The sequence below is a fragment of the Musca vetustissima genome, unplaced genomic scaffold (assembly GCF_032173495.1).
Source record: "Musca vetustissima isolate MV318-11 ecotype Yass unplaced genomic scaffold, APGP_CSIRO_Mvet_v1 utg49774, whole genome shotgun sequence".
NCBI lineage: Eukaryota > Metazoa > Arthropoda > Insecta > Diptera > Muscidae > Musca > Musca vetustissima.
This window is the reverse complement of record NW_026889727.1, coordinates 1-22,897: the sequence shown is the minus strand read 5'-3', so window position 1 is coordinate 22,897 and position 22,897 is coordinate 1. Positions and strand designations below refer to the sequence as shown.

Genomic DNA, 22,897 nt, shown 5'->3' with positions numbered 1-22,897 from the left:
TGAAAAATTCCGAAGCTCTATTTTAAATATTGTGAGTTCTATAGTGATATGAATACTTTGATAAACCTACATATAAGTTTATTCCGCTCAAGAATATATAAACTTAATATACTCTTAATCTTATGGAGGAAGGTACACAATAAAAACAATATTTGAAAATTTACAACAATGTGAATTTAATATATTTTATTTAAGAAAAATCGTTGTCCATCCTTACCCCTACCTTCACTCCCTTCCTCCCCGTAACCCATCATGCGTGTGTTACAACACTCCATAAATCTTCATTTTCGTATGACTGGAATTCATGATGATGACGACGACCACACCACGCCAATGATGGATAAGACAGGATTTTGATTTATGACTCACTTATGAAAACCCCCGGCTTAACTATTATAAATTGTTCATTAATGTTTTGTTATTGTGGTTGTTTACTCGTTTTAGTATTGTGTATAAAAAATCACTTAAAATTCCCCGCTGTACTTACCCAATCATTGAAATCAAATTTGGCCAACTCCTGCTGTGATGTTTGGAAATCAGCTTTTAAATGTAAATTATCAGCATCTGCAAAGGGGAGGGAAGAAAATGCAAATACAAAATTAATTATATTATTAATTAATAATATTTTTAATTGGGGGAATATTTGTAATAATTAAGAAGGAGGAAATAAATAAATTAAATTATAAATGCAACGTCTAAATTTATTGGACTACAAGTCGATGAGTCTCTGGATTCGAATTTCGGAAGAATAATTCTTTCAAAGTGATTTTCGATTTTTTATAGAAAGATACTTTAATTTTCCTCCAAATGAAATGTATTCGAAGCCCTCCAGATGTTCTAACAACCAACCTAGGCATGAGGATAACACAGAATAGGAATGATAGGAGATTGCGCCATCCAGAGGAAAATGACAGTGCTACATGAGCAGTGATCCGAACCAATGCTCTTAATTCAAGCAGGTGATGTTTCTAGGCAGCGCTAGATGGCAATCCACATAGAACATGGTACATCATCTACATTTATGTAGCTATGTTAATGATAACAGAGCTCTGTTAATACTATGTTAAAAATGTGACTCATGTCTTTGCTTAATTAGTTCTCTGTTTTTATTTTTGAACGGGATTTTTCTAAAGATAAATGATCATTCTGATAGAAGACTATTAGCAGGTCACTTTTTATTACAAATACATTTTTTATACAATCTGCATTTGAACCACAAGAAGGCTTTCTATCTATAGAAGGACCACAGGAAGTTATCTCCATCGTCTGACGACTCTTAAGAGTTATTTAAAAAAATATACATCAAAACATCGCAACTTTGTTTTCTCCTATTGGGACCAAAGGGATTCCACAAAACATCGATCCGTTCTTGTGTCAGTTTCGTCAATAATTGCTGTTTTTATTGCAGTTAAATAGATAATTTATCCGTCGTAGCTTGTTCTAGATGATGGGCCTGCCATCTATCGTTGCCTAGAAACACTGTATACTTGAATTCTGAGTAATGGTTGGGATCCTCGCTTATTTGGTATTGACCATTTCCTCTGGCGGGTGGCGCTATATCTCGACATTTATATTTTGTGTTATCCTCGTGAGTGTTTTTTAAAATTTTAGAAGAACAGAAAGTATTCTATGAGCTGAAGATTCTCGGGAGTTATTTTGTTAATGACATAACTTCAAGACATCGCTTTTTCCTTCTGTTTCCCCCATTGGGACCATAATTTCGTTCATCATTGTTTTTTATTACAGTTAAGTAGATAATAGGCTGTAGCCTGTCCTAGGTGATGGCGTCCCCATCTATCGTTGCAAAGAAAAACCCGCCTGTTTTGTGTGGTTGGAGTCCTTGCTTATTTAGGTTACGATTCTCCTCTGAGTGGCGATATGACATACAATTCCTAGTTTGTGTTTTCCTCATGACCGTTTATTATTAGAAGAACATCAGGAATTATTAGAAGAACTGTCAGGAGTTATTCTGTTAACAAACGAACATCATTACATCGTAACGTTATTTTCTTTTGTTACTTCTCTTTGGAAGATGGGATTTCCACAAAGCATCGTGATCCTAATCGATTAGCTATTTTATTAGTTTTGTTAACCAGTTCATTGGTTTTTTAATTCCAGTTAAGTGGATGATTGGTCTGCTGTAGCATATCTCAGCTGTTTGAGGACTGCCACCTATCGTTGCCTAGATACAACGCCTCGATGGATTTTCTGATATGGTTGTTGTTGTTGTAGCAACAGAATACATGTCGTTTTGTCATGCATCGTCTGGCTCTGCATCTTCTACCTCCAAATTTAGGAATGCTGCAACTTCAGCGGGTTGCGTCCAAAGTGAATTCGGCGATAGGTTTTTTTCTTTGCTTTTAAAAATGGTCTTCTGTAGCCTGGTCCTAAGTATTGGGGATGGCATCTGTAGTTGCCTAAAAGAAACGTTTCCTTGAATTTTTGTGCAGTTGTTGAGGTCCTTGTTTATTTAGTTTGGCAATTTTCCTCTGGGTGGCGCTATCTTATGTCAATGTCAGTGATTTTTAATTTTTTTAATTTTTCCTGTTCCGCTGTAATTTATTGGTTTATAGTCTGGCACCTTATGCCCTTGTGATTCATTAGCGTGGGGTCTTAATTTAGATTGAGTCGCCCAACTTAGATTTAGTCGCTTGCAATGGATTTTATATAGAATATCAGATAGCGACGATAGGCCATGGTGTATTAGTTTGAGGTTATCCGTCGATGATTGGCATTAGTCACCGACCGTCAAATACACTTCTTCAAAAAGTTTTTTATAGTAAGAAGATTTCATAACACATACAACTTAAATTTTATGGAGAAATGTTAAGAATAGAAGATCTGCAGTAGGTTCTCGAATTGTAAACCGCTCCCTGTAAGCTTAAAAAAAACATGGTGCTTTTTTTAAACATTTGTAGAGGGCATGGATTTTTAATAAATTTAATTTTTTTCAAGACTAACTTTTAACACTGATTTTTTAAAAATTCTTTTTAAGACCAATTCTTAGTTGAGGATGTTTGAAAAATAAATTTTCATTACCAAAATTAGGGTTAATTTTTATACCCTACGCAACTATGTTGTCAGGGTATTATAGCTTTTATAGTCCCAAGAGTTTGTAAAGCCGCGAATTATTGGTCATAGACCCACCTTTAAGTATACCGATCGCCATATCTCGACTAGCTGAGTCGATCTAGACATGTGTGTCCGTCCGTCTGTCCATTATAATTTGTAACCACGATACAGGCCACAGTTGTGGACCAAACATCACGAAATTTTGCATATAGGATGGGTTCTGCCCAATGAAGACCCCTATTGTTTTTGGTAATAATCGGTTAATATTTAAGGGGTTGAAATGGACCAAATACTGAATTTTTGTTGGTTTTTCTGGTTGCTCTAGAGGCTGCAATTTTGGACCAAACATCGCGAATTTTTACATGGAGAAGGGAATCGGGCCAAAGAATAAGCATACCTGTTTTGATCTTTAGGTCAATATTTAGCGGGTAAAATGGACCCAGACTTTTGTGTGAAAAATTATAAAATTTATATTCTATAGCTTATATATTTACCCCTGTAGGACTTAGACCCGAGAAGTTGATAGTATATCCAAGAGGAGTGCTTGACCTCAGATAATAATTTTTCGGATGAAGTAGACCGAAAACTTAATTATTTGTACTTTTCGAGTCGAAAGCCGAACATCAAAACAGAACCCACGGTGAAGGGAATCTGGACAAGTAATATTTGTTGACCTCTAGCCGGTCAATGGGGTGCCAGTATAAGCGAAATATAGTCCAATCTCAGAATATAGAACCATAGAAAGTTCGATTTTCATGAATGTTGTGTAAGGTATCATATGGTCGGCACCGTCTGACTATACTGCTTCGCCCATTGGGTTTTTTATACCTTTTTAAGCCCAATTTTTAGGCTTGGATTTTTTTAACATTTTTTCACAGACAAACAAAAAATAGCTGCTACTTACCACTATTCAAAACTTGTTGCAAAAATATTCGCAATTCTAAGGTTTCGGTTACTAAAGCTCGACACACCGCTTTATAGTGTTCTTCAGGTACAGTTGGTTTTATGTGATTTCTGCAGGCCTGAAAAATAGATAGAAGAGAACAAGCAGATAAAACAACAAATTATAGAAAGGTATGAGAAATACAAAATAAAACAGGAAACAAAAACATAACCTAAAGAAAGACAAAGTGGCGGAGTTAGGAAGAAGGTAAAAAAAATTGCAGATCACCAGTCTTGCATAAAATCTACGTCTTTAGTTCTGAGTATCAGGTGTAGATGGCAACAACAACAGCAATGACAACAACAGAAAAAGAACCTTAACCAAGACAAATTGAAGGTAATGAGAGATGACTTCGAGACTGGAGGAGGTAGGTGGCGGATGGAGGCTATGATGCAGTGGCAAATGACAATACAAATAGTTTTATGGTAATTTAACACTTATTAAGTAATTTTGTAAAACTTTTATGTGGAAGAAGAAGCAGCAGAAGCGAAACAATAAAATGACATGTTGTTGTTTTTTTTGTTTTTGCAAAACTACAAGGAAATATGATTTAAAGAAACCCCAACAAGCCATGCAATTGGATGATGATCTCCACCAGCACCACCACCGTCATCATCATCGTAATGATAGTGAGGTTTGTAGGTAGCTAAGGTAGCGGAACATTCAGTTCATCTTTGGAGATCCATTTTCAAACCAAAACTAAACCAAAGTGTTGACAAGTTTCAGTTGCAAATGGGTTTGGTTGCTGGGTGGATTTGTTTGGTCGGTCGGTCGTTCGGTTGGGTATTTAGAGATCATCATTATGGATAGTTGGTTGGATGGATAATCCCCCTAGTTTTTTTGTTTACGCTAAGGCGATAATCATTGTTGCTGTTGTTTTTGTTGTTGTTGTCATTGCATTAAGCGTATCATTGTGGGCTGCCTGACTGACTGACAGCCGGCTGCCTCTTCCTCAGATCTTCTGTGAGAAACCACAGAAAAATATTAGAAAAATGTCAGCTGCATTATAGAAATATCACTTAGGTGTGAAAATGAAAACACACTCACACACATACACACTAAGCTATGTAGATTCACACATTTCATAAGGTGAAACAATAACAACAACGTAAGAAAAACTTGAACTGTTTTGACAGTAGGGAAAATTGTGAATTTATGGAGATTTTTCTTTCACGGAGTGGATATTACAAAAAAAAAAAAAAAAAATTGCAGGGTACGACCTACCAACGGAAGGGGGGGCCAACAGAAGGCTTAGCTGACATGTAGTTTTAAAGAATATTTTTTTAAGGACCTACAACAAGGCGTGGATTTTTAAAGAATATTTTTTTAATGACCTACAACAAGGCGTGGATTTTTAAAGAATATTTTTTTAAGGACCTACAACAAGGCGTGGATTTTTTAAAGAATATTTTTTTAAGGACCTACAACAAGGCGTGGATTTTTAAAGAATATTTTTTTAAGGACCTACAACAAGGCGTAGATTTTTAAAGAATATTTTTTTAAGGACCTACAACAAGGCGTGGATTTTTTAAAGAATATTTTTTAAGGACCTACAACAAGGCGTGGATTTTTAAAGAATAATTTTTTAAGGACCTACAACAAGGCGTGGATTTTTAAACAATATTTTTTTAAGGATCTACAACAAGGCGTGGATTTTTAAAGAATATTTTTTTAAGTACCTACAACAAGGCGTGGATTTTTAAAGAATATTTTTTAAGGACCTACAACAAGGCGTGGATTTTTAAAGAATAATTTTTTAAGGATCTACAACAAGGCGTGGATTTTTAAAGAATATTTTTTTAAGGACCTACAACAAGGCGTGGATTTTTTAAAGGATATTTTTTTAAGGACCTACAACAAGGCGTGGATTTTTTAAAGGATATTTTTTTAAGGACCTACAACAAGGCGTGGATTTTTTAAAGGATATTTGTTTAAGAACCTACAACAAGGCGTGGATTTTTTAAAGAATTTTTTTAAGCATCCACACAAGGCGTGGATTTTTTAAAGACATTTTTTTTAAGCATCCACACAAAGCGTGTTTTTTTTAAAGAAATTTTTTTTAAGCATCCACGCAAGGCGTGGATTTTTTAAAGAATTTTTTTTTAAGCATCCACACATGGCGTGGATTTTTTAAAGAAATTTTTTCAAGCATCCACACAAGGCGTGGATTTTTTAAAGAAATTTTTTTTAAGCATCCACACAAGGCGTGGATTTTTTAAAGAAATTTTTTTTAAGCATCCAAGCCTTGCATGGATTTTTTTTAAATTGCAATTCATCTCTCTTTCATATCTTATTTAACTCCACATTGATATGTAGTCGCAATTTTCCATTAATTCGATTACATATTAATCTACATTTTTCATTTCGTGCTGTGGTATTTTGAAACCCAACTTCCGAACGGAAGAAATTTCATACCAAAGTCATGGCAAAACAAAAACGAAACAGAAAAACTGACGTTCTTGACGTTAGTGATTAAAACAAAACTTGGCTAGTATTACATCCATTACAACAACAACATAGTCTCGTTAAATAATGATGTTGTTGTTGTTGCAGCAGCAGTCGGTGGTATTATTAAATCACTTCCCTATGTGGTTAAAAGCCAAAACAATCATGCGTAACATATTTACACAATTTATCTCTGCCACAATTATCCGCAACTCAGTTGTACGGTGTGTGTGTTCGTTCGAATGGATCGGTGGATCGATGGATGGTTGGGTGGTTCGATGGATGGATGTGGAGTGTGAACAAGTTAAACAAATACGATCAGTGGGTAGACAAATAATAATATTTGTTATTAACCGACTTTAGGTGGGGGATATGGATCATTTAGTGCTGTTGTCAAGAGGTAGAGAGATGCGAGCACTGGACTATGGAAGCCAACTGAGGCTAAATGTTTTTTCTTCTCATTCTCTTTATGTAATTTCAGCATCTAATATTTGTAAAATGTAACCTCAAAAATTGAAAAATTACACTTGTGATTAAATAATTGGATTTATTTAAGAAAGACTCAAGCTCAGATTTTCTCAAATTGGTCTTGAGAAAAAAACCAGCATTACATGCATGTGCTCAGTGATAGAGGTCTACTTAAAAAACAACTATGATTCCAGGAAAAAAATTAAGACAGTAATAGCAAAAAAATGTTTGTATAGTCATGGGAAGTAATTGGAATTTGTAATTTGTAAAGCGAGAAATGTAAAGTACGAGACTAATATAAAATCCACGCCTTGTTTGGAAGCTTAAAAAAATATTCTTTAAAACGTAGGGGATGATAGATACCAAGCAACGGCTCTGATTGTCTTTAACATGGCGAAGTCCAGGCTTATCTTGGTCCCTCTTTCATTTCAATTGTGGACACTGACCTCCCCGCGGTGTCACCTGGGGTAGCTATTTTCAGACGATTACGCACTTTAATATAGCTGCCATGAAATGGGACATGAATTTGGCTGCGAATTTATGGTTAACAGAAGAATAAAAGACCTCGTCTCCAGATTCACTCCAGTAGATGAGCGAATTGCTATAATCCGCATAAAAGCGAAGTTCTACTACATCAATCTAATTTGGGCCCATGCGTAAAGAAACATCATATGATCGCTGCCCTGGCCATGACATTAAAATTTTGCTAGGAGATTTTAATGCAAAAATCGGAAGGGAAAATATATTTGGCCCCACCGTCGAAAAATTCAGCCTTCATGAAGAAACATCTGACAACGGCATGAGGTTGATTGACTTCGCGGCAACAAAAAATATGGTGTTAGCAGCACCAGATTCAAGCATCTCGATATACACAAGGCCACCTGGATTTCTCCTAATCAAGCAACGAGAAATCAAATTGATCATGTTGTGATAGACGGACGATCCGAGGAGTGAATATCGATTCGGACCATTACCTTGTATCAGCCATAGTTCGCACTCGCCTTAATGTTGCAGCAAAGGTGGGATCTAACACAACACGGAAGCTCGACGTTGAAAAGCTGCAAACACAACAGGTAACCGAGGCCTACTCTGCTCAACTTACCCACCTGCTTGACGAAAGCACTTCTTGTCCCGATAATAGTATAGAAGTTCAATGGCTAAGAATTGCCCACTCCCTACAAACTGCAGCAAAAGCAACACTTGGTTACCAAAAATCACCGCCAAGAAACCCATGGTACGATCAGGAGTGTCGTAATGCTACTGATATGAAAAACGCAGCATATAGGGCAAACCCTGCGGACAGTAGCAACACGTAATGCGATGGAGAACTATCGGGAGAAAAGGAGAAACGTATTTTCAGAAAAAAGAAGAAAGAACAAGAAAAACGTGAGCTTGAGCAAATCGAGATGTACAGGAGTCAGCATGAAGTCCGGAAATTTTACCAACGAGTAAATCACCAAACCGAAGATTTTGGTGCAGGCACATCCTCCTGTAGAGATGAAGAATGAAACCTGGAAGGAGAATTTTGAAAAGCTTCTGGTATCAAATAGTGGCGGTGAAGAAGATATCCCAGAAGCAATAAGAGATGACGGTATAGAATGTATATCACCTAGCCAAGATGAGGTCAGAATAGCAATTAATCGGTTGAAGACCAATCCTGCGTCCCATGCACAAAAAAGGAGACAAGACGATATGTGCCAACTATAGAGGAATTAGCCTTCTTCCCATCGCATATAAAGTGCTACCCAGTGTGCTGTGTGAACGACTGAAGCCAATATTCAATGACATTTTTGGACCATACCAATGCGCCTTCAGACCTTGCTAATCCACCATTGACCAGATTTTCACTTTCCGCCAAATCCTGGAAAAGACCCACGGAAAAAAACCCATCGACACATACCATCTATTCGTCGTCTATAAAACCGCATTCGACAGACCTATCCGTTCAGAGGTGTCTAAAGCCATGTCTGCGCTTGGCATTCCTGCAAAATTAATACGGCTATGCAGGATAACTTTAAGTGGCACAAGGTCAGCAGTTAAAGTCGGAAAGGACCTATCGGAGCCCTTCAATACCAAACGAGGCTTCAGTCAAGGTGGCAGTTTGTCTTGTGATCTTTTTAACATCCTGCTGGAAAAAGTCATACGAGACGCAAAGGTGAACATAAATGGCACTCTGTACACCAAACAACACATGTTACTCGCCTACGCCGATGACATCGATATAATGGGTCGAACATTGCGAGGGGTAACAGCCACGTTTGATCAAATTGAAAAGGAGTCGGCCAAAGTGGGTCTGACAGTAAACGGCGAGAAGACCAAGCTGATTTTATCAATGCGCAAGACGTCCAATAGACTCGGACCAACTGTGGAACTTGAGATCTACAGCTTCGAGGTAGTTAAAGATTGTATATACCTTGGTAGGTACCGCCATAAATAAAACGAATGACATCAGTTTTGAAATTCGGAGAAGGATTGTGATGGTCCACAGATGCTACTATGGTCTAAGTGAGCAGTTTAGAAATAAGGCACCTCCCGCCAGACCAAACTCACACTCTACAAGACGCTAATACTACCCGTGCTATTATATGTATCTGAAGCATGGGTACTTGCGCAAGCAATATCTTGGAACGTGGTCTTTCAAATTGGAGGAGATGCGCACAAGATCGACGCGTTTGGAAATGTTTTTTAAGTAAGTAAGTAAATCCACGCCTTGTGTGGGTGCTTGAAAAAATATTTTTTTTAAATCCACGCCTTGTGTGGGTGCTTGAAAAAATATTTTTTTTAATCCACGCCTTGTGTGGATGCTTGAAAAAATATATTTTTTTTAAATCCACGCCTTGTGTGGGTGCTTGAAAAAATATTTTTTTTAAGTCCACGCCTTGTGTGGGTGCTTGAAAAAATATTTTTTTTTTAAATCCACGCCTTGTGTGGGTGCTTGAAAAAATATTTTTTTAAATCCACGCCTTGTGTGGATGCTTAAAAAAATATTCTTTAAAAAATCCACGCCTTGTGTGGAAGTTTGGAAAAATATTCTTTAAAAATCCACGCCTTGTGTGGATCTGTTAAAAATATTTTTTAGAAAATTCACACCTTGAAATAAATGTAAAATTGGTTTTATAAGTTTGTATTCAAAATGTTTCCAATTTGAATGACATTTGCGGTCATTTTTACTAGAATTCAACACTTTGTTTTGAAAACATGAAAATTGTCATTCAAAATACTGACACATAATGATGAGGCGCAATAACTGAGAAACCCCGAACGACGCGTGTCATTTAAATTAACACCTTGCAAATGTCATACACAACAACAACAAACAATAGGTACAAAAAACATCAAATGTCATTCGAGCATCCATCAAACCTACAAGGTAACAAAATCGGAGATCCTAAAAGTCACCGAGGGAGAGGATGCCAAACAGGGTATGGAAGAGAGGCTTAAATTTTTTTTTTGTTTAAAAAAGAAAAGTGATTCCGGTAATCAATAACCCACAAACAAAAGTGTTTGAAACACTTTGAGGTTTCTTTGGAAAAAAGCAAACAATATAAAATTATCTGTCAATATAAAATCTCGGTGTCTTTTCATTTAAACGTTATTTATTTGCTTAGAATATCACTTCGATCTTTTTGATCGCGATATCATTGATCTATTTGAAACGCTTACCTCTAAGACATAATCGAATTCTTTGGTTTCATCGTGTTCATCATCCCAACGCTTGTAGCCCTCGTCAATGCCTTCATCGATGCAGTCATCAATACAATCATCGTCTTCTTCGGTTTCTGAAAGGCAATAAGAAGAGGAAGAATTACAAAAAGGGAATTTGAGAATTATAGTTTTGTTTTTCTTTTTTTTTGGTTTTGTTTCGCTCAGAATTATGAAATGGCTGATTGACGTTATGGTAATAATTTTGTCATTGTCAGTGTCAGGGTTTCTAGAACTGCCAGTGAGGTTTTTTTTCAATTAAGTCACATCTAAATTAATTACAACAACCACATGTGTGGATGGATGGGTGGATGGGATGGTATGGCTTACAACCAAACCACCCACCAACCTAATGGAATTGTGTGGACATTTTCAATTGAATGAAATGCGCAATTTATTATTCTTTGTGGAAATTAGGGAAATTAAAAAAATAAAAATTTTCCCTTTCGAAATTTTCATAAATTTTTTTCCAGACTCATGTTCTTCAAATTCGATCCAGTCCTGATAATAATTTTTTTTAGATAATTCTTACCATCTTCAGTCATGTGGGTAATAAGTTCCTCCAGTTCCTGGGACATTTGACATTGTTCATCTTCGTGTAAATTATAATCCAAGGCATTATAAACGACGACGGCAACGTTTCGGAGGACCTGGAAAGAAACGAAAAAAAAAATAATCAGATTTAGAAAATATATTTAATTTTTAAGCAAAATTAAAAGCCAGTAAGGAAAGAAGTAATGTTGGATTGGGCCCACTATATGGTACCCTTCACCACTTTGTATATGGTATATTGTACATATGTAATCATACAATTGTATGTCAATGTTCCCTCGAAGGAAACATACTGATGTCTTTCTGCAACCTATGATGAATTTAATTTCATTCGGGCAGATTTAGAGGCGTCTGCGTATCATGGGACAAATCGATTTATAGCAAAATTGATACATGTTATTCGGTACGCCGCACTGTTAAAAATGTAATCTCAATCAGACACCCGTTCAAAATACATATGGAAGCTATGGCTACATCGGCACCAATTTCAACAAAACCCAATAACGTCATTCAAGTCTCAATTTGGCGTTTAGTGCACCATTTACCTTAAATCGGACGAAATATAAATAGGGCTATATCTAAATCTGAACCGATTTTCACGAAACATAGTACACATCATTCTGGACCTAATTCAGTACTCTGTGGCAAATTTCGAAAGATATAGAGGGTCTTTGGTGCACCATATACATTAAATCGGAAGAAAATATATATGGGAGCTATATCTAAATCTGAACCGATTTTTACGAAACTTAGCACACATCATTCTAGACTCAATTCAGTATGCTGTGCCAAATTTCGTGCAAATCGAAGAATATATAGGTTCTTTGGTGCACCATTTACCTTAAATCTGACGAACATATATATGGAAGATATATTTAAATCTGACCCGATTTTCACGAAACTTAGCACACATCATTCTAGGTTTAATTCAATACCATGTGCCAAATTTCGTGCAAATCGAAAAATATTTAGGGACTTTGGTGCATCATTTGTCTTAAATCGGACGGAAATATATATGGGAGCTATATTTAAATCTGAACCGATTTTCACGAAACTTAGCACACATCATTCTACTCTTAATTGAGTACACTATGCAAAATTTCGTGCAAATCGAAAGATATTTGGGGACTTTGGTGCACCATTTACATTAAATCGGACGAAAATATATATGGGAGCTATATCTAAATCTGAACCGATTTTTATGAAACTTAGCACACATCATTCTAGACTCAATTCAGTACGCCATGCCAAATTTCGTGCAAATCGAAAAATATATTCGGACTTTGGTGCACCATCTACCTTAAATCGGACGTATATATATATATATATATATATATATGGGAGCTATATCTAAATCTGAACCGATTTTTACGAAACTTAGCACACATCATTCTAGACTCAATTCAGTATGCTGTGCCAAATTTCGTGCAAATCAAAAGATATATAGGGACTTTGGTGCACCATTTGTCTTAAATCGGACGAAAATATATATGGGAGCTATATCTAAATCTGAACCGATTTTCATGGAACTTTGCACACATCATTCTAGACTCAATTCAATACGCTATGCCAAATTTCGTGCAAATCGAAAAATATATTCGGACTTTGGTGCACCATTTACCTTAAGGGGACCCCCCATTCGCGGGGTCAAAATTTTTGTTGATATAATTCGAATCTTCACTGATTAAAGAATGTCTCTACAAAATTTCAAGTGAAAATCTCAAGAACTCTTGAAGATATAGCCGATTTATTGTGTCAGCATCAAGTGACGGCTGAAGGGCTTCTCAAACTTTAAACGCGTTTTTCTCTAAACATTTTTTTGCGAATGGCGGGCACGATAACTCAAAAACTAACAATCCAATCGGTTCCAAATCCCTTAAATCAGACAAAAAATATATATGGGAGCTATATGTAAATCTGAACCGATTTTTCCCAATTTCAATATTGGTCGTCCTTGGGCCAAATAAATGAGATGTGCCAAATTTCATCCAATTCGAATAAATAATGCGACCTGTTCTTTGCTTACAATTTAACATGGCAGACGGACGGACGGACGGACATACATAAATCGACTTAGAAAGTGATTCTATGCATATTCTCAAAAGGTTTCCTTTTGCATGTTACACACATATGCACAAAGAAATAATACCTTGTACCACAGTGTGTTGAAGGGTATAATTAAGGACCCATATTAGACGTAGACTTAACAAAAATATGTTTTGAGGACTTTACTTTGAATTTTTTGAACAATTATTTTTTTGAAGACTTTACCAGGCGTGGATTTTTGAAAAAAAAATTTTTTTTTTGAGAGCCTGGATTTTTTAAAAAATAGCTTTGGGTGACCCTACAAGGCGTGTATTTTTTAAAATATTTGTGTGACTCTACAAGGTGTGGATTAAAAAAAAAAATCAAGCATCAACACAAGACGTGGTTTTTAAAAAATATTTTTATAAAAAATCCATGCCATGAGTGGATGCTTGAAAAAAATATTTTTTAAAAAACCCACGTCTTGTGCGGATGCTTGAAAAAATATTTTTTTTTTAAATCCACACCTTGTAGAGTCACCCAAATATTTTAAAAAATACACGCCTTGTAGGGTCACCCAAAAAAATTCTTTAAAAATCCAGTCTCCCAAAAAATATTTTTTTCAAACATCCGCACAAGGCGTGGATTTTTCAAAGAATATTTTTTTCAAATGTCGTGGATTTTTCAAAGAATATTTTTTCAAATGTGGATTTTTGAAAAAAATATTTTTTCAAACATCCACACAAGTCTTGGATTTTTTCAAAAATACTTTTCAATTAATTTTTTTTCCATAAAAAAATCTATTCAAAATTTCCGCTTTCCCATTTATTAGAATTTCCGTTTCTTGTGATTAGCTGAGCTTTTTTTTTCTAATCACCCTCATAAATTAGTCATTTGTAGCAAAGCCATATCCATAAATAGAGGAAGTACTCAATCGGAATTTTTAGGAAATTCTTCTTCTTCTTTTTAATGTGAATTACTTAAATTAATTTAGAGGAAAGTTTTCAAACACAAAGAAGTCGCAAAATCCCTCGATTCAAATGCATTCACACTCACGACGTTGGTGTGGTGGCCTGGGGCAGATAGGAAAATTTCTTGTGAATAATGTTGTGGTGGTGGGGAACCTTTGGAGCTTCACAACGAAGGTAGCTGCCACTTTAATAGAACAATTACAGACAGACAATAGTTTGTGGCGCTGCCACCAATGATGTGGCATGCATAAATAAATGAATGGGAATATGGCATGTTCTAAATCCATTATTATGCTGTGAGGTGCATTAAAAAATATAACAGCAACAACAACAACTACACCCAAATGTGGAATATGCCCTTCGCACAGTCATGCGGGAGCGATAGTTGGCAAATAACAATGAAATAGATAGACAACAGACACCCAAGGAAGAAGAAGAATCAGCAGCAGCAACCGAATTCCATTTTTATTTCTTAGTTGTTGTTTTTTTTTATTTTTTTCTCAATAAAATATTTGCCATAAGGCAGAAGAAGAAGACGACGACGAAGAAGAATTTCCTTGTTCGTATGCATTTTTTTGTTTGGTCTGCTGGAGCTCGCACTGCCAACAATGATGAGATTGGGTGCAGGTTAGGGTGCTGGCGTTTATTAAATTTAAAATTCCAATAATAAAAAATAACAAAAATTAGTTCACAAACTAGCAGAGAATAATGAGGAATACATTTTGCGGCATAAAATACTGAATTAAAAAATTCAAGTTTTGAAACAAATTTCTTGGAAATATAACCATTTTGTGGTTTTCGCCTTTTGTCTAGACTGAGCAGAACGACCCTCTGATGTTTTCCATGGAATTTGTATGACTGAATGATTTTTTTAAGAAGGCAATCAAATACCGGAGGAGATCATAATTATCTATTTTGAGGTTAATTTAATATGAATTAATTTAATATTTAAAGGAAAATACTTTAAAAATTATTTTTTAAAAAATCTACGCCTACGGTGGATCGTTAAAAAATATTTTTTAACAAATTTACGCCATGGTTGGATCCTTGAAAAAATATTCTTTAAAAAAAATTGAAAAAAATATTTTTTATAAAATCCAAGCCTAGGGTTGATCTTTGAAAACAATTTAAAAAAAAAATTCAAGCCTAGGGTTGATCTTTGAAAACAAATTTTAAAAAAATCCAAGCCTAGGATTGATCTTAGAAAACAATTTAAAAAAAAAATCCAAGCCTAGGGTCGATCCTTAAAAAAATATTCTTTAAAAAAAATTTGAAAAAATATTTTTTTAAAAAAATCCAAGCCTAAGGTTGATCTTTGAAAACAATTTTTTAAAAAAATCCAAGCATAGGGTTGATCTTTGAAAACAATTTAAAAAAAATCCAAGCCTAGGGTCGATCCTTGAAAAAATATTCTTTAAAAAAAAATTTGAAAAAACATTTTTTAAAAAAATCTAAGCCTAGGGTTGATCTTTGAAAACAATTTTTTTAAAAAAAATCCAAGTTTTGGGTTGATCTTTGAAAACTATTTTTTAAAAAAATCCAAGTTTAGGGTTGATCTTTGAAAACTATTTTTTAAAAACTCCAAGCCTAGGGTCGATCCTTGAAAAATATTTTTTAAGAAATCCACGCTTGAAAAATATTTTTTAAGAAATCCAAGCCTTGAAAAATATTTTTTAAGAAATCCACGCCTTAAAAAAATAGTTTTAAAAAAATCCACGCATTAAAAAAATATTTTTAAAAAAATCCACGCCTTAAAAAATATTTAAAAAAAAATCCACGCATTAAAAAATATTGTTTAAGAAATCCACGCCTTAAAAAATATTTTTTAAGAAATCCACGCCTGGGGATAGGCCTTTGCAAATATTTTTTAAGAAATCCACGCCTTAATAACGCCTTGAAAAAATATTTTTTAAAAAATCCACGCCTTGAAAAATATTTTTTAAGAAATCCACGCCTTGAAAAAATATTCTTTAAAAAATCCACGCCTTGAAAAAATATTCTTGAAAAAATATTTTTTTAAGAAATCCACGCCTTGAAAAAATATTCTTTAAAAAATCCACGCCTTGAAAAAATATTCTTTAAAAAATCCACGCCTTGAAAAAATATTTTTTAAGAAATCCACGCCTTGAAAAAATATTCTTTAAAAAATCCACGCCTTGAAAAAATATTTAAAAAAAAATCCACGCATTAAAAATTTTCTTTAAAAAATCCACGCCTTGAAAAAATTTTCTTTAAAAAATCCACGCATTAAAAAATATTCTTTAAAAAATCCACGCCTTGAAAAAATATTCTTTAAAAAATCCACGCCTTGAAAAAATATTCTTTAAAAAATCCACGCCTTGAAAAAATATTCTTTATAAAATCCACGCCTTGAAAAAATATTCTTTAAAAAATCCACGCCTTGAAAAAATATTCTTTAAAAAATCCACGCCTTGAAAAAATAATCTTTAAAAAATCCACGCCTTGAAAAAATATTCTTTAAAAAATCCACGCCTTGAAAAAATATTCTTTAAAAAATCCACGCCTTGAAAAAATATTCTTTAAAAAAATTTACCCCTTGAAAAAAAATTCTTTAAAAAACTCCAGGCATTGGAAAAATATTCTTTAAAAAATCCACGCCTTGAAAAATATTCTTTAAAAAAATTTACCCCTTGAAAAAAAATTCTTTAAAAAACTCCAGGCCTTGGAAAAATATTTTTTTAAAAAATCCACGCCTTGAAAAAATATTCTTTAAAAAATCCACGCCTTGAAAAAATATTCTTTAAAAAATCCACGCCTTGAAAAAATATTCTTTAACACAATTTACCCCTTGAAAAAAAAAATTCTTTAAAAAACTCCAGGCCTTGGAAAAATATTCTTTAAAAAATCCACACCTTGAAAAATATTTTTTTAAAAAATCCACGCCTTGAAAAATATTTTTTTAAAAAATCCACGCCTTGAAAAATATTTTTTAAGAAATCCACGCCTTGAAAAAATATTCTTTAAAAAATCCACGCCTAGGGTGGATCCTTAAAAATATTGTATTTAAATCCTTGATTTTTTCTCAAAAATCAGCCACTCCTACAAGCGACTCCAATTTTTCTTCTGTGTGGGAACTAAATTTTCAAATTATTCCCATTTCGAAAAAAAAAAAATAAATTAGCCAAACATTCCATTCCTGTGTGTGTGTGCCTAACTGCAGTGGCATTTAAATGCAGTCATTTATTTTAATTTTCCGAAAAATTAAAGCTGTTTCCAAAACCAAAAATTATTGCAAACAAAATAATTTAAACTAAAACTAAATCCACAAACAAAAACTTATTAGACATTGTCTTTTGTGTTGTTGTTGTTGTTGTTTTTTTGCAATTTTTGAACAATATTTTCATCTAACCAACAAGTCAAATTAACCTCATTCCCAGGCTATTGTTAAGCAGGCTGGCTGCCTGATCGGCATGGCTGGCAGGCCGGCAGACAACATTACATGGCGCACAAAACAACAGCAATGCAGTCAAATCAACAATTTCTACATAAAATATTAAAAACAAAACAAAACATGAACAACAAAATGTCATAGAAATGTTATTTATAAAACTCAAAAAACTGAAACCGAATCGAAACAAAAACCTATGCGGAGCCCAAACTTCACTTCAAAAAGTCGCCTAAAACAAGTAGACAAGAGTGGAGGTTTATTTTTTCTTTTTTTTCGCTCAAGACCCACTACCAGGCTTTGTAATCGAGCTGGCAAGGCAGGCAGGCAGATAACTCAGTTTTGTCTATTTTTTGTTTTTTTGTCTTCCAGTTTTAAAACTTCAATTCCAAAGCAATCCACGTCACGATGGAAAAAATGACAAAAACCAAACGTCAAATGTCGCCGCCACCATCACCACCAGGCCGTCAGACAGACAGCCTGCGAGTCAGTCAGCCAATGCTCATGTTATAGTTTTGCACAAAAGAAAAACAAAACAAACAGCAAAAAAAAAAACATTTTTTGTAAAAATAAACCAAGCCATAAATGACGACGTCTCCGTCGACGGCAACGATATGCAAAATGTCAAAATTATAAAAAATATGTCTTTAAAATGCCTTTAACAACACCAAAAGACCGAAAAAAACGTAACAACATCGCGGTGTCTAAGACGTTGTCGTCATCGGCTTCGTCATCGCTGCCACCAGTTACTACCATCGCGCGATTTTTTTTCCATTCATGGATCCGTATGTGCAGCCATTGCATCGAATTCATAGACTATGACAAGCAACAACAACATAAGAAAAAAAAATAGGAGTTCATAATAAAGGAGTCTATTTGAAATGTCACTTGAAATGGTAGCCCCGACAGAGGCACCACCAGCAGCAGCCACAACATATGGAGTCACATTAAGGGGGAATGAGTGGTGCAAAGTAATTCGGACATTGGATCTAAAGAGGCTGTTTGGTGGGCAACACATTTTTGGAGGACTACAGATTTAAAAAAAAAATTGAAGTTATAGGCTACAAACGTTGATTTCAAAAAAATCTGCTATAAAGTCTAAATGAGATTTAAGTCTGGAAGTCCGAAGTTCTGAATGAGTTATATGACTGGGATTTTTAAATGAGATTTTTAAAAGACTGTAAGGATTATAAGCGTGGATTTTTTTTTATAGAATATTTATTCAAAAATTTTTTTAATTTTTTTTGTTTTTAATCCGAACCTGTATTTTAAGGTTTTTTGAGGTTTATTTTTAAGGGCTGTCGGAGGCACAAACGGTTGTCGGAGCCACAATCACGACTTAGAAAAAAATATTAAAGATCCACCAGAGGCAACCGCTTATATTTCTTAAGGCGTGGATTTTTTACAGAAGATTATATTGAGGACTGCCCGAACCACATACGTGCATTTTCTAAGGGTTGTCGGAGCCACAATTACGATTTTGTTAAAGAAGATTTTTTAAAGAACTGATGGAGGCAAAAGCTTGGATTTTTTAAAAATTATCGGAGGCACAGGAATGAATTTTTAAAAGAAGATTTTTAGGATTATCGGAGGTACAACCGTGGATTTTTGTAAAGAAAATTATGTGAAGGGCTGTCGGAGCCATAGGCTTGAATTTTTTAAGAGCTGTCGGAGCTACAATCACGATTTTTTAAAGGTGATTTTTATACAAAAGCTTGCAATTTTAAGGGTTATCGGAGGCACAGGCCTCGATTTTTTAAAAGAAGATTATGTTAAAGATTGTCAGATCAACAGGCGAGAATTTTTCGAGGACTGTCGGAAACACAATCACGATCTTTTTAAAGAAGTTGTTTGAAAGGACTTGCTCAGAAAAAAGCTTAGATTTTTTTAAAGGGCTATCGGAGGCACAGACCTGATTATTTTAAAAGAAGATTATGTTAAGGACTATCGGAGCCATAGACGTGAATTTTTTAAGAGCTGTCGGAGCTATAGTCACGATTTTTTTTTAAAGAAGACTTAAAAGACTGTAGGAGGTAGAACTGACACAGCCAAAGGTTTGGATTTTCGGAGGCACAGCATACAAGATTGATTTTTTAAGGGTTGTCGGAGGTAAATAAAAAAAATGTTTTGAGGGACTGCCTGATTTTTTTCAAGAATTGTCGAAGGTAGAATATGCATTTTTTAAGGGCTGTTGGATTTTTACAATAGATTTTTTTAGGGACTGTCGGAGCTGCAATGGTGGATTTTTAGAGAACTTTGTTTTAAGTGTTGTCGGAACCACAAGGGTGGATTTTTTAAAATAATGTTTTTCGCAGACTTTTGGTTCTACGATTTTTTAATGGGTTGTCAGAGGCTCAATCTCTGATTATTTTAGAGAAAAAATGTTTAATGTTTTTCGAAGACACACGGGTCGATTTTTTTTAAAGAATAAATTTAAGGATGTCGGATGTACAAGCCGGAATATTTTAACGAAGATTTTTTAAGTGTTCCCGTAACCACAAGTGTCTATTTTTTAAACTAGATTGTTAAGGTCTATCGGAACCACAAGTGCGGATTTTGTAGAAAAGACTTTTTGGAGGGCTTGGATTTTTAAGAATGGTTGAAAACAGGAGCATGTTTAATGTTTAAGCGTTGTCGGAGGCACAGGCCTGATTTTTTTAAGAAAAATGTTAATGTTTGTTGAAGACACAAGGGTCGATTTTTTTTAAAGAAAAACATAAGGGGTGTCGGAGGTACAAGCCGGAATATGTAAACGAGGACTATTTTTGAGGTCTATAGGAACATCAAGTTCTGATTTTTTAAAGGATTTTTTTTAAGTTCTACCGGAACCACAAGCGAAGATTTGTTGCCGGAACAACAAGTTCGGATTTTTTTGAACGATTGTCAGAGCCACAGGCTGGATTGTTGTAGGCAACAAGTATAAATATTTTAACGAAGATTTTTTTCGAGATCCATCGGAACCACAAGTACAGATTTTGTACAGAAAAATTTTTGAAAGGCTGTCGGAGTCACCAGCGTCGATTTTGTAAGGATTGTTGGAGGCACGAGAATGCATAGTTTAAAGAAGATTTTTTTGAAGGGTTGTCGGAACCACAAGTGCGTACGTTTCAAATAAGAGGTTTTTAGGTCTATCAGAACCACAAGTGCGGATTTTGTAGAGAAGTTTTTTTGATGGATTTTCTCCTACCAAAACTTTTACATTTCAGTTCGAATTTTGGGGTTGAAGATACCTTCAGATTTCGGTATTTTGTGGAGTTTGACTATGTTTTTCAACCAAATTGGCTGTAATTTGATATTTTAGGTTCTCATTAGGTGTCAAATCTTCCTACCAATAATTATCAATGTCAGGTAAAATTTTGGTATAGCCCCCATATGGCGGTACCTTCTAAATTTTGTTGTTTTGGAGGAGATTGAGCAACAAAATTTAGAAGGTACCGCCATATGGGGGCTATAAGTAAAGTAAGTAAGTAAGGAGGAGATTGAGCACGTTTTTCAACCGTTGTGGCTGCAATTTGGAATTATCATTGGGTAGAAAATCTCCCTAGCAAAAATTATCAATATTGGCCCAAGTTTCGAGGTGGACCCCATATAACTATATTTCCGGAATTTCGATATTTTGGGTTGCTTGGACACTTCTTTCAACCAAATTGGCTGTAATTTGGTATCTTGGGTTCTAATTGGGTGTAAAATCTTCCTGCCAAAAATTATGAATTTTGGTCCACTTTTTAAGGGTAGGTCCTATATATAATTTTTTTTTTTATCCAAAATTTCGGGTTTTTAGAGAGCTTGGACACGTTTTTCAACCGAATTGTGGGTAATTTTATATTTTGGATTATCAATGGGTACCAAATCTTCCTACCAAAAATTATCAATATCGTGCAACATTTTGGTATGGCCTCCCCTATAGAAGTTCCACATCAATTTTTGGTATTTTGAAGTCTTTAATCAAATTGTCCCAACCGAAGTTGCTTTAATTTGGCTTTATGGGTTCTTGGAGGGTGAACAACTTTTTTTAGAACAATTTCAATATATATTTGATATAGGCTCCACATATAGTAGTCCCGCATCGATTTTCAGTATTTTGTAGGTTGTAGGAGTATTTTCCAATCGAAAAGCCTGAAATTTTTCATTTTGGGTTCATGTTGACTAAATACTTTATTTCGAGATGATTTTCAGTATAGGTTCTTGATTGCGTTCAAAGGTTCCGCTGTAATTTCGGGAGGTTAAAGTACATAGGCCTTGGCTTTTCAAGCTACTAGCAGACTATTTAGCACCCATATAAAGATCCCGATCGATTTAAGGTATTTTAAATGCGTCCACCACATTATGAAAGGTATAAACAGTTCGGAACAGCCGAAGTTTGCGATATTTCTTTTCTCTAATTTTAATGTAAAACACACATTCTCAAGCATTATAATTACAAAACTAACAACAACAACCATCTTTAGATAATGATGTGCTCAGCATAATTTTTACAAAAAATAAATAATCGCATATATTCCGCGAAGCCACAAATGAATGCGGCTATGAATGGTTAAAATGACAGGCATTACCACACTTTCGCTGTTGAAGACAACAACAACAAAAAACTACAGCAACAACAACAACAACGAAAAACACTTGTAATGCAGCTGAAGCTATGTGTGGGCGATATCAAGCGATACGACCATCACCACTCACTCTCATGGATGAGGATGGGCAAATGAAGATAATCCGCAAGGCAGCATTTGACAATGGAGCAGCAGCTCCTCAGCAATAATCTGCATTTGTCAACAACAGCAAATGGTGGTGGTTGTTGCTGGTGTTGTTGCTCTTGCAACAAATGTGCAACTTTTAATAACTAAACAAAACAAACATTAATTCAAATGTGGAATTTTAAGAGAAGAAGAAGAAGCAGCAGAAAAAATTCCGAACATAAAAAATTTAACATCTTCGATATAAATATGAAATCATACATCGTGTTTTTTTCTGGCGGAGATGAGGATAGATTTTGGTTTCCATGGAAAAATGTTACTTAGCCATGGGTATTTCGTATTTAGAATGTCATGTTGCAAACATCGCTTGATGTTGTTGTTATTTGCTTATCTCTTTGTCTCTTAACGGAACTTTGTTGCACCATTCGCCTCTAAGGCAGTTAGGAATTGCCAGTTTTTTTTTTTTGTTTGTCCTCCATGGTCTTTGTGTATCTTTATCTCTTTAACACCATCATAAAAACGGGGCAACATTGTATCCGAACACAAATGCCTTTTCAATTGTGAATAGGTTTTTTTAATGCGGACTCATGTCTATGGCAGAATTTTACAGTTGGTCAAA

General features: G+C 34.8%; 1 protein-coding gene across 1 annotated transcript in view; it reads right to left on the bottom strand.

Moving 5' to 3' along the window:
• LOC133337355 (protein spire-like) overlaps nucleotides 1-18,340 on the bottom strand; it is a 78,981-nt gene extending 60,641 nt beyond the window's left edge. The window contains exons 1-5 of the mRNA XM_061545585.1: nucleotides 18,296-18,340; nucleotides 11,163-11,280; nucleotides 10,592-10,707; nucleotides 3,977-4,094; nucleotides 488-564 (exon numbers count right to left, since the gene is read on the bottom strand). Of these exons, the coding sequence (XP_061401569.1) occupies nucleotides 488-564; nucleotides 3,977-4,094; nucleotides 10,592-10,707; nucleotides 11,163-11,280; nucleotides 18,296-18,340 (474 nt within the window). The remainder of the gene's footprint in view (nucleotides 1-487; nucleotides 565-3,976; nucleotides 4,095-10,591; nucleotides 10,708-11,162; nucleotides 11,281-18,295) is intronic.
• Nucleotides 18,341-22,897: the final 4,557 nt, after the last annotated feature.